Source organism: Plasmopara halstedii, assembly GCF_900000015.1.
Source record: "Plasmopara halstedii genome assembly, contig: Scaffold_1651, whole genome shotgun sequence".
In the NCBI taxonomy this organism is placed as follows: domain Eukaryota; phylum Oomycota; class Peronosporomycetes; order Peronosporales; family Peronosporaceae; genus Plasmopara; species Plasmopara halstedii.
Window position 1 is genome coordinate 613133 of NW_020188562.1, and position 13294 is coordinate 626426.

At 42.7% G+C, this 13294-nt stretch overlaps 2 protein-coding genes across 2 annotated transcripts; both read left to right on the forward strand.

The window, feature by feature from the left end:
* Nucleotides 1–1070: 1070 nt before the first annotated feature.
* PHALS_01980 (chromodomain protein, putative) lies at nucleotides 1071–1595 on the forward strand (the record flags this gene model as incomplete). The annotated part of the gene is made up of 1 exon (XM_024716473.1): nucleotides 1071–1595. One exon carries the CDS (start codon nucleotides 1071–1073, stop codon nucleotides 1593–1595), a length of 525 nt encoding a protein of 174 aa, XP_024582068.1.
* Nucleotides 1596–8308: 6713 nt separating this feature from the next.
* Nucleotides 8309–9538, forward strand: PHALS_01981 (uncharacterized protein; the record flags this gene model as incomplete). The annotated part of the gene is made up of 1 exon (XM_024716474.1): nucleotides 8309–9538. One exon carries the CDS (start codon nucleotides 8309–8311, stop codon nucleotides 9536–9538), a length of 1230 nt encoding a protein of 409 aa, XP_024582069.1.
* Nucleotides 9539–13294: the final 3756 nt, after the last annotated feature.

Sequence of the window (13294 nt, forward strand, 5' to 3'; positions counted from 1 at the left end):
AACAAGGAGCACGGCGATCAAACTTAGCTACCTCAATGTTATAGTCGCGTGGGAACCAATCGTATATATGCCCCAGAAAGTGGGTTCGTGACCCAGGCTTGAGTCAATCGAACGCATGGCATCGCATTACCAATGACCCATAGGTATAGAACGTTAGGGTCGTATCCGATAGTTTACTACGGACCTTATCTTTGTAAATCCTTATTTGATTACATTTAGCGGGGCGATTTTTTTAAGATGATTTATAGATCTCTAGCAATGTTGGTCTTCATCTTAGAGTAGACCTCGTCGATCGAGTGGACCAGTCTATCCGAGTTGAACTCAAGCTACTTCTTATTCCGAAACAACTTAAGCGACATGTCTTTTCGAGGGGCGTTGAACCAACGCAGCTGACTAAGATATTACCGTCGATGTGGCCAAGATTATTGTAGATACGCTGAAGCGGTATCAACAGTCAGCTGACAGTAGTATACACCACCCCGATACGACTTGCTTTTGCAGTAATGTATTGACGTGCTCGATTGTTTTTTATTTTGCCTTAGCATCCTGACTCTTGTAGCCAGCCGTGCACTTAGTTGAATATTAGAATGTGTTAGCAGGTCTTTATCCGGATCTTGGAAATTATTGAAGCAGGTCTGATACATAACCTTCTCTGAAAGACCAGGTAGGGACACTCCATCCGCAAGCATATCCCGATCGTTACGCTCAATTAGCTCTCGCTGAGCTTTGATAGCTTTGGTGAAAGAGAATTTGTCGAGACTATTGTACCAGATCAGTAGGTCTTTCACCGATTTGATCTCGTAGTAACCTTACATGAATTTTGCTCGTTTATAGCATCACTGGTGATACTGGTCCTTTCTATCAAAAGCTGACATACATCCACGTTAACACCGAGTTGGAAGCAGTCCTCAACCTCATCGAGCTGTGATAGGTCAATAATCTTAAAGAATTTAAATAGACTCAACGTATACTTAATCCCCTTAGGAATGCAGTAGCGCTTGAATGCACTCTTCACCTAAGCCTAGTGTGATGTTCGAACACCAGGGCACCTCATACAGTGCTTAGGTGAGATGACTTCAGTTTTCAAGAATGAACTGATCGACAGTCTGAACGAGAGCGTCATTGGTAAGCACATGTTTAATCACAATCAGGCGCGCAAGCAAAGTCGAGCAAAATCAGCTCGCAAGTTGATTGGCAGCTACCTTAGTGAAAGGATTCTCATCTACGCTCCTATGCTCAAGTGTTATCTTTCTCACGGTATGGAGATAACCAAGGCTTACTGCTTTGTCGAGGCCATCTCTCACAAAGCTCTCGCCACCTTAATTGAGTCTGTATCAAACGCTCGACAAGAGGGCGATGTTGATAAGTCAAAGGCGATGATTGCTGATATGATAAAAGTGGTAGGCACCAGCGCTTTTAATCAAGCTGGAATGGACATCAGTAAGCACAAAGAGGTTAAGTATGAGTCGATCTACAAAGCTATCAAGAACAAGCGCGTTACGTATCATGGTCTTGAGGAGCTCAATGATGGGTGTAAAAAGAAGCGTCGACTCAATAATACGAACCCAATCCATTTGTCGATTGCTATCTATTAGCTTGCTTAGCTACGCATGCTTCAGTTTTACTATGGCTGCATAAATTTCTAATTCGATCGCTTCGACTTTCAGTATCAGAAGATGGACACTGATTCCGCTTATATCGCTTTCAACTGTGACACTCCGTTACAAGACTATATCAAGCCTGAGCTACGAAACCACTATCTGAGGCATAAATACGATTGGTTCTCACGCGACTACAACACTACAACACTGAGGTAGCTAAGTTTGATCGCCGTGCTCCTTGATTATTTAACGACGAATGGTCAGGTGATGTCTATGATGTCATTATCGAGTGATAACTATATTTGCTACCCACCCGACGAATCTTACAAGGTAAAAGTTTCAGCGATGGGTATTCAGCAGGGAGGTGGTCGAAACCATGGTGTTATTAATCCTGATAAGTTTGAGACTGTTGCACGGGATTGCATCACGCTACAAGGTACAAAGAAGGGGTTCAGACTATCAAAAAAAGCAAGCCTATCATTACTGATACTCATCCCAGACCGGGGCTCGACTATTACTATGAAAAACGTCGAGTACCTGAAGATGGTATCACGACTGAACTACTTAATATTTACGCAGGTTTCCTCTGGGGATTTTTTCACTATAAATACAGATCATGGACGCGATACTGAGAAACTTTATAATGACCCCAAAAACAGTTTTATCGGGGCTCAAGCTCTGTGTCAGAAGGCAAAGGAATTAAATCTAATATAAGTTTTACACTAATTGAGGATTGGTATGGTAGTCAGACCGATGTTTAACTATTTCAGGAAGAAAAGAAGAGTTTCAATGGTTTCAAAATAGCTTTGCATAATTCCAAGTTGTGGTGAATTGATCTTGTGTTTTGGGAGTCACGGCCAATTTTGACTGCTATCAGCCTCAACTCAAGGCTGGGTACGCAAACATCTTACGAACGACAAGGCAGCAACTGTATTAGCAGCGCTAAAAAGATTTGTTCGTCTCCACAATGTAAACATCTTGACAAGTGATAACGAAAAGCAAGTTCATGAACTCACAGGCCCAATAATTTTTCAAAAATTAAAAAAAATTGAGCACTGCAACAACGAATCCGGTGATCACGGAACCATGGGTAAAATCGTAAGAATTGAGAAGGAGTTCGACGTCGGATCAAGCGTATTCTATCGTCTCAGAAAGTATTTATTTTATAAAAAAGCTACTCGATGGAGCAACGCAGTCTATAAAATTGCTGAAATTGATGGCTACCGAGTCCAAATTTATCTAAATACGGGAAATACACTCTACGAGGCGTCAAGCGATCTTAAATGGTTGCGACAGAGTCTGCAGATGCTTCTATCAATCAGGGCAATATTCTTGAGGCGGACGAGATCTCAAATCACAGAATGATACGCTTTGGAAAGTACATCTATCTGGTGAAACGGGTCGGCGATGAACCTGAATCCTGGGAGCCATAAGATACTCTGCGACTGATTAACAAAAATAGGAGATCAGCGGTTTAAAATGAGAATTGGGGTTCGTAGTTTTGCCCACAAAATCAGAATGAGCTTGTTAATTTATTTGATAGAGGAATCCTCTGTAATATATTGACTCAAGTGTCAAATCACAAATGTTTTTTTAGATTTTTTGCAAAATATCTGGCTGAATCACTACAATAGGATAGAAATGTGTCCAAGTTGTGTAGGGAAAGAATGCGAGCTTGTTTAAATTCGACGTAAGCTTTGGGTTATCCAAGAGGTGAGTCGAATCTAGAATGAGTTTGATGCGCAAACTTTCGCAAAATAGTAGTCAATCGAATATATCGACATCGGTTGGAAGCAATTTTTGGAGTTCCGTTCCAGTGCATTAAGATCGTTATCTAAATCTTCTAAATGAGCGAAGTCATATCTGTCATTCGTATCTACACTTTCTTCATGACTCAGTTATGCCGAGCTACTGAAAAGAGTATTTAAAGCTACTCATTTCATCTTTATGATACATTTGATATAGATCCAGCATGTTTCCTTCGTTCACATCCAGAGTGTAGAAACATCAGGATCTTCTTGAAAGAGTTCAGCGCCGCGTTCGACAATCCAATACTAAGCGGCAGGTAATGGGATTACTACAGTCCCTAAGAAATCAGTCGGATCAACTCAGACCGACTCATCCGAGTCTGATAAGTTATAGAAACACTGATCGATGAAGAATCCTGAGCAAACCCTGACTCCTCGACTCCATATTTTGACCTACATTATTGTAGTAGATAACAGTGGTGAAGATGGTGTATGGGCTACACTTAGCCATTACATGAAGTGACATTATGTTCCTTCTATATGCATTGTGGGAATAAATAAAAGAAGATACGGTGTTCTCAAAAGCGTATGTAGTTTCTTTTATGAAGTCAAACATTCGGTGTGATACAGAATGCTGGTTACTACTTGAGAATATGTACTGGTACGAGTCCGGCGTGTCTCTGTCTTTCAAAGTGGGCGGCATAAGCCAGTCTCTTCTACTGGATACTTTTCACGGAAATTGACTTCCAAGCTTTCGAAGTTCAAGCTCCGTGCACCCAAGATCTTGCTCTAAGGTCTACTTCAGTAGATCCTTGATTTATAAATCATGAATCCAAGGTTTTACCAGTAAATGCTCTAGGCGTGATTCGCATCTAGCTAAAAACCATACCTCATTCTTGGTTCAGTTGCAAATTCGCTTAATAGGACTTAACTCGCTCTTCTTCCCTCTAAGTCGGGACTGTCCTTCTCCCTCTATGTAGGGATCCCTTCTCTCATCGCACAAGTGTGTTTGTTGTGTTTGATAGTTTGTTTGCGAACGGTGCCCTGTTATACCTGGTAGCACTTCAAACGGTCATTTCAACAACACTCATTCTGGTTTGACGACGCGGCTGTTGAGCATGTCGCGCATTCCAGTCCGAGTCATACTCTTGTCCCTGTGCGAGCGAGTTGGGGTACCACTCGGTCTGTCAGTACCGCAAACTGAGATGTTGACGAATGAGATATGTCCTCGTTTGTCTTCACATGTGTGGATGGCACTCAAGCTGATGCGATATATCATCAGATAAGTTGCAGTAGCCAAATAACTGCAGTCGTTTCCTCCGGATGATCAGAAGAACGCAGCTGTCAGCTTCAAGCACAATATAATTATGGAGTCTCGGAAGCAGGTCACAACCCCTGCTTCTTCGTACAGAACGATGCTTTTGAAATTGAACGTGTCTTTGTACTGTGGTGGGGAGAACGAGTCTCTCTCACGATGGTTTGTCGATTTGGATGCAGCAACACTGCTCGACGACTACAAGACCCCTTGCAGAAAGTATTGTTCGCTATGTCTGACATTGCGGGTCGTGTGAAGCGTTGGGCATATGGTAAACGTTTAGCCCAGTTACGAACATTTTAAAGTCATATTTCGTGTTTCAAATGAATCGGTTTATATAAGTCATTTTATTATTAGAATAATGTTACTTACAATAGATATAGCTTGGAGGTGTATATTTGAATGTATTTGGCTCTAATTTACGAAAGCTGGAGGAATACACTTCTGTAATATTAATACATATATATCATTTTGCTACTTTAATTTTATCACGGAGTGAAGTTTCGAACCTAGAGTCTTATTACTTGAAGTAAGAGGAAGTATAATAATGGAACAGATATTTTCATATATTACTATTTGAAATAATAGCGTAATGCTAGCAGCCGACGGGGAGGTAGCACACTTTGCAACTTTTGCCTCATATCCGCGTCAACAAAGCGCTGAGAATGTGTTCACCGATCGTCGCCAGAGCGCCGGACCGAGTGCCTCTTGGTTGATTAGTACTTGCACGTGTTCATAGTACCTTCAATTTGAAAATTAAACAAGTATCAATCTATACTATGGGGTGCACATATCAAAAATCATAAGTATCAATGTTGAGGTATATGAAACTAAAAGTTATCTGAAATAGGTGAGGAGGGTATAGAAATATACTTCCATATAACTGTTGTTCTCTAGTCTCAAACCAAAGCCTGAAAGTGTCGTGATAAAGTGCGCTAGATGGATGGTCCTCCAGAAACGAGAACTTTGCAGCTTTCGAATGCGTTATAGAAAATTTCTACTTATATACATCTTATATTCACAAGCTAGTTATTTGTGTAAGGATTTATTATATTTCTGACTCTTATTCGGCGGCCGAGGCGTCAGCTTGCTTGTCGGCGGCACCTCCCAGTTGCTATCGTTTAAATTACGGAACTTTTAACAAATTTGGCATGAAGGTCGAATGGAGTAATCTTGCCTTCGCATGATTAAAAATCTAATTGACTGCCATACGCAAATTTCGACTCAATCGCCAGACAAACGACTACCGCAATGCTAAACCTTCTCACATCGTGTGTTTATACGACGCAACAGCGTAAACAAGAGCTATAGAGGGCTAAATTACAACCATCCTTCATCATGTCTAGTATTACGATTAGTTCTTGTTTAGCACGCCAAAAAGGTGTTTGAGTAAATAAAATTCACGTTTGGCACTTTGGAATGATATTTTGCGCTTGTATTTTGTGGTTACTTGCTTCACTATCTAACGATGTTGTAGCTGCTAAATCAGTTGAATAGAACCTAGCCGTATGACCATACCCGATAGGTCAGACATCATAAATAACACTTGCTGCACTAGATGACTGAATTATCCCACGGCCGTTGCTACGTATGCGCATACAACTTCAGAGGTGCCGTCAGAAATGATAAAAAAAGGAATGAGACCTGCTGCCAAGATTCCGTAAATCTATGATGTCAATAGCGTTTCTCAAATGTTGATCAGACCAACTAAATCACAGTCGTCTCACCGACGCCTTCCCACACACGTCAACGGCTACATGACCGGCCTACCTAAATGTATTGCTGGATGGCCACAGAGTGTCCAGATGGCAGGGGCTAATTGAGACAATCTAGATATTCTCGATTGCTAGTATTAAACATGGTGAAGTGCAACTCAGACAAGCTTATAATATCTCGAGTACATGAAATTACTCTTTAACGCTGCATACAAGTAGCACCGCATTCTGCTCGTCTACCTAGCAATGGAGTTACTAGCCGTGTGTAGAATGTTAGCACCCAAATGTTGCGATAATTGTGTGTACGTATAAGAAAACATAAAAGCTGGCCGTCTGTATGACAAGATTTCATTGCCGATCCGCGTCAATAAGATGTTGTTTCCACGCGATCAACATACTGAAGTGCATGTTTGAAATTTGGGTACTGAAAGGATAATGACGGCAAGATGCCATATCATGTATTACCGTTTGTCGATAATTTAGAGCCTATTTAATATAAACAACGGGAGAGTAGAATAATTTTGTAAGAATATTCTGATTTTAAGGTTTTGTTTAACTTAATTTTTACCGCTGAATTGGAAATTATATAGGATATGTTAGAGTCAAAGTGATGGTAATAAAGATACAAAATTTGCTACTGTCTAGAACTCTGGCACATAATTACAGTCCCAACGTGCATTGTGGAAACAACTAACAAAGAAGGTACAACACAGCATACGTCACGAATGTGGTAACTAATAAGCTCAGAATGATGGCTCCAACCAAATAGTCTCTACCACAACAATGGCGTAAGCCAGTCACTCATCATTGAGCTACTTCAACTTTCAGCTCATAATTTTAAATACAAGTCCGTGTCTTTAATCTCGAGATTTTCTTGGTATTATTGATAATTAAATGTCGTGAACTTTTAAGTCTGACCTTGCTGTACCTACAAGGGCATAATTTCGACTCAAATGTGCAATTTGGACTAGACATTCAATTTTATGGCAGAAATCACCAATTGCGTTCAGCCCGCAAAATCTTAATTATGCGGATGACGCTTCTTAAAGTAGCATATCATCTGGATAAAAAGCTTTTTAAATTGTTGACAACTGACTGTATTTGGGTATTAGATAGTTCGATGTTGTACATAATACAAAGACAACAGTGTGGAGCAATTCGAGCTGTCGTGTTTCTAAATTTGGTCAAATTGGGATCTGCGCAGCTTCTTTCTACCGTTAGCTCTTGGATGATCTGCGATGCAGACAAATGATTAGCCTCACACTCTTGTATACAAATACATGATGACTACAATGCACAGAACAGACATTCAAAAACAAACAGAAGGAAGTTACTGTTAAGTTAATTGAGCGGGGTCCATCCTTTCAAGAAAGGAGTTCAAGCAAGATATAAGCATCTACAAGTCACTCAGCTCTCTTTAAAACGTAGAGCATATATTCCATTAAAGTTGTTTAGGCTTCTTTGGAGCCTTTACGCCACAAAACACAGCCATAGATCACTAATCAACGACGTCAGCAGCAGTTTAGGGGTTGATTACAACGCGATTGCTTATCAAATCTGATTCGGGTCGTGGAGAGAAATACATCTGTTGCTGTCATATCTAAGTCTATTTCGATACCATCTAAGATAAAAGTTGCACGAACACTAAAGTATCACAATGAGTAGAACTGTATTATTTCTTGCATGCCAATAGATAGGGAAAGGCTATTTAATAGATTACATTTTTCTGGATTTGGTGTGAATACCATAACTCCTCAACAATGCAATAAGAAAGTCTTAGTTAGAAGCATATCTTTGAGTTATGACGTGTACAGTACTCGTACGGTAAAAGAATAAACAAAGAACTGCATATAAGAACATGAAAATGCGATTGGCAGGGCTGACACTCTTTTAATTGTCAATTTCGTAAACAGCCTTAAAGTGGACACGATGGCCGCTAAAGCTGCATGCGCGGACGATGTGAACAAAGTACTGGCACATATGGAGACAGATGTACCAGTAGATAAAGAACAAAGACATCGTGTTACATCTACAGCGTCAGTCGTAACCTCTTGTATCCCTTGTGACTCTTGTAAAGAAGATAACTCATCATTTAAGTTGCATCGACGAGAGCAAAGAACCACGTGTGGCAAAAGTCGAAGTGAAAAAGAAGCGTTAAGAAAGCGAATATACCATCAAAAGATTAAGGATGAGCGTAATACACTTCGCAAGACAGTCCATGACTTGACACTGAAGTTAGAAGAGCTCAAGCAACGTAAAGTGACAAATAACTTTGGATTGAAACATACAATATGGCAAGGAGTGGCCGTTGAAGAGCGAGAGAAGCTATTACGATCAAAAGCAGAACAGAAACAACTTTTAGCAGTGGCAAAAAGCAAAGCTTCATGTATTATGGAGCTCTGTAAACACGTGGCAGGTCCAGTAAGAACGGAAATTTCACTCCATGGGTCGATTGCTAGTAAGAGTACAAACGTTGTGAATCTTCCAGCCATTCCACCGTTTGATTATACAATGTTTCGGGGTCATTTACGACGGGTACATGAAGAATATACCCAGACAGATTCTGTCCTGAACTTTGAAGACATGGCTGATGGCGTTGTTACAATTTGCAAACGACGTGATAGTGACAATGAAATTGAATATTTTGAACGTAGACAAAAGTTTTCCGAGCCTTTTAGTTATGCTCGCACACAGCAAACGATGTGGAAATTGGGAAAACTCTATCATCGACAACAAAATCGAGAGGATTTTGGAGAAGTAGCAGGATCTGATGATATTAGTGTCATTCGATATCGTGTTCTCCGGACATTACCAACAGGATTGACCGTCTCAATTATTAAACGGTATGTTGCGCGCCGGTTTGTGGAAAACAAACGTACTGTATATGTCTGGAAAACACATTCAGAAGGAGAAGGAGTCTTTTGTGGTATGCACTCGGATGAGACTGGATGGATTCGAATTCAGCCTGGAGTGGATGAAAATGTGACGGATGTCTTAAGTTGTGTTCGTCAAGTACCATTACAGTTTGGAATCTCGACATTTCAAGTCAAAGATTTTCATGATCTCTTGCAAAGCTCTGTCCATGAAGACATGACAGAGATACTAAATTCGCTGAATAAAGAGTTGTTGGAAGATACGCTCGCTGGTATAGACATTTGATGTTTTTAGGTGTAGGAGATAGGTACAGAAAAAAATCCAAGGTGGATACAAGTATTTGAGTGCGATATATCAGTGTTTTCAATCCGCTTTTTTCACCAAATACTTCGCTCGTGAGCTGTCGGTAACTTTGTGTTGTAGACGTGAGCGATAGATGCATTTTACTACTACACTCTTGATCATCATGTGTTGTGTGTATTCAAAATTAGTGTCGTGTATGAGCAAAGAGACTTGGAACGTCATGATTTTTGAAAACGGAGTTTCCGATATTTTGTCTCATTTGAGGACGTAATCAAAGTGCTCCAATATAATTTATGAAATCAATTTTTGAATAGTCGCAGTGCTGGTAGGGAATTTAGAAATTTGTCGTTGAAGGTGAGATCCTGACAATATTTTATATAGTTGTGGTTAAATTCCACTATGAAATCAGCGGTGAGAATATTCGCTTCATGCTCATCATTTGCTTGCGTAGTACTGACATCGCTGGCCAGATATGCCGCTTTCTTTTCGTCATCAAAACAGGCAACAGCTCGCACAGTTGCTTGAGAACATGGTACAAATTAGCGTACCGAATGGTAACGAGTTTCGGCATTTTATCAAAGAGTAAGATGACGATAAGTACGACGTTGTGTGGTGAAAGCATTCAACAGCTCTGCAGTCCACAAAAAAAAACCACGCCCGTATTGCCGCCGAGACTTTCGGCAGGCCAAAATATAGAGTCCATATTCATGGACTGCCAATACCCGCTGGGTACCGGAAAGCTGGCCAGCGGCGCTGCGCATTCGGCGAGGGTTTCACCCTCTTACATGTCTCACACGTGCGCACGTATATGCTCGTCCATTTGTACAGCTTGGGCCACCAGCAGTGGCAACTCACCGAGCTGTACGTCTTCTCACGACCGAGTTGACCACTGAGTGGGGTGTTGCGGGCCTCATAGAGGATACGGTATTCCAAACCCTCATCGAGAGGAATCACAATTCGTGGCGTATCCGGTAAATCGGTGCTATAATCCAGCAACCCGTTATCCAACAAATATCGGTGTGACCATGCGCGCAAACGCGCCGACAATTTCTTGTCCGAATTTCCAAACTCCTTGCCCCCAAAAGCCTATAGCAGCGTTCACACATACCATCACCCGCGTACGGCGCGGATAAAATACGGCATTGACGACGTCACCGTCTCAACATGAGCTAGCTTATAATCCGGTCTGCGTGATAACGTATCAGCCAAAGCAATTTGCTTTCCTGGCTTATACTTCACCTCGAAATTATATTCTGCAAAGAAGGAGAGCAACCTGGTCATCCTTTGCGAGAGGTGAGGCTACTGAGTCGCTGTGCGTAATGACGCATGATCTGTGTAGATCACAAACGGCTTTAAGCCAAGCAGGGCACCCTGAACTTGACAAGTGCAAACGTTATCGTAATTTCTTGTTGTGGACTGGGTTTGTTGCAGCCTTAAGCTGGTGTCTTTTGAACGAAATCACCCGATCTCGCCCCTCGGCGTCTTCTCGTGGCAGTACACAGCCGATGGCAAGTCCGAAGTGTCACAGACGACACGTAAAGGACGATCGGAGTTTGGCAACGCCAGTAATGGTGCATGAAGGAGGCTGTCTTTGACAAAAGCCTCCCGAAGCTCGGTCATTCCGTATCCTTTTTAACGAGATTCGACAATGGCCGTGTCATTTCCGCATAATTTGCGCCATATTTCTACAAGTAGTTGGCGAGGCCAAGCTACTGCGCAAGACCTTTTGGCTCTTTGGAACCGGCCAGTCCACACTGGCCTTGACCTAAGCGGGATCCGCTGGAAGGCCATGCTTCCCAATGAAGCACCCTAGAAAAAAGATTTCGTTTGCGCCAAAGATGCTTTTATCGGGATAAGCATACAGCTCATTAGTGCGCACGCACACGAGCACCGCTCATAATTGGAGAAAATGGTTTCATCATCTGTCCTCCCGTGCCCCGCACGACTGTGGACTAAAATGTCGTCGAAGTCTGCTTGTACATACCCCCAATGGGGCCTGAAAAACTGCGTCACAAGACTATTAATGTTACTGGTGCATTTTGACAGCCCTTGGGGCATAACCAACAGCATTTCGCTCGGAGTTTTCACCGCTGTCAATGGAATATTATTCACCCTCATGAGAATTTGGTAATAACCATCGACCAAATCGAGTGCGCTGTCAACCATATTAGTCTGTAGAATATCCTTCCTAGGAATTGGCGTCTGTGCCGGAATGGTGGCGGCGTTGAGCTTATTGTAAGCGTGAACGATACGCCACTTGCTGTTCGGCTTCCGAACACAACCATGGGTGTCGATTGGGGAGACTTGCTCGCACGCACCATTCCTGCATCAGGCTTCGCACGGAAAAAGGTGTCGCTGCTACTTGAACAGGGGCATTGGCGTGTTACGCAGGATTTAGTCCCCGGAGCCAGGTCGATCTCATGACGCACATCTCGGTCCAGAGGTAGGACCGACGGCGGGCCTTTGGAGACGGCGTCTCAAATTTGCCAAAAGATAGTACGGATCGGAGGGCAATTGAGAAATGACGATTCTTCGTGCGTTTAGCACACTCTTAGTGTTCGGCAAGACAGCTTCATCCAGAAGCGGCGACAAACGAATTTTCTCGTTCGGTCGTATAATGACCACCTCGGCTTAATATCCTGCCTTCAAGACACAGCCAAACTCTTCGTCGCCCAGCTAATGAGGAGCATTCACCGCGGAAATAGCTTCCATTCTGGCCACGCCAGCGCGGAGGCCCTACGTAAAGACCGTCACTGCGACCGCCTCGGGTAGAGGATCATCTGCCATCCTGGCAATCGACACATAGACAATGTCCACCAATTCCATCTTGCCCTGTCGGGTTGCAAGGAAACGCGATCGCACGCGAAATGCCTGGTTAGGCGGCGAGAAAATTCGCAAAAGCTGCTGCTTCGGGTCCTTGAATGTCGCTTCAATTGAAGCACCACAAATAGTGCCCATTCTTGCGCTCGGTATCCGAATTTGGAGATAGCTAGCACCACTGCTGTTGCTCGTTCTGGAGCATGACGGATGCCATAGCCATCTTGGCCTCCCTTACCGAGAGCAACAGTTTCCCCCCATTCTTATCCTCGAAGGTTTTAGCGCTCACCATGAGCGGTCTGGGTCCGTCGGCGGCGGTGGCGTCATGAACGCAGTCGACTCAGTCGACGCTGATAGCTTCTGCTGTAAATTGCTCTAGCAGAGCATTTCTATAGCTTGAAAACACCTCCAAACGCGCGTTTATTGCATCGGCCCCTTGCGAAACAAGTTGTTCCCCTTCCTCAGGGCCCAGCAGGGACATCAACTTATTAAGCCCGTTCTGCATGCCCTGGGGCAAATAGGAGTACTGTTACATCTTCACAGAGGATCAGTCGAAACGAATCAGGCGAAGATTGACAACGAGTGCTACCAAGTGCAGCGAGGCTACCGTAGCTCTTTGCTTAGAAAAACCTAAGCTAAGGTCATCGACTTTATATTCTGTGCAAGAACCAATACAGGCTTAGTGGATCGCAATCCGCTACCTCCAGAGTACCTAAAACCTTAACCAAGGTATAGACGCTCTTCCGTTCAAAATTAAAATTGTTTCAGTTGCGGCAGAGCCGACAGTATCTAAAACCTTAGGTGATTCTAATTAATATAGTAAAACCTAATTAACATGCATCACTACTGTAAATCCTGCCACGTAGTGGCTTCTTGTTATGGTGTAGCCACACCATTGTGTGATTACACCAAATTGTGTAA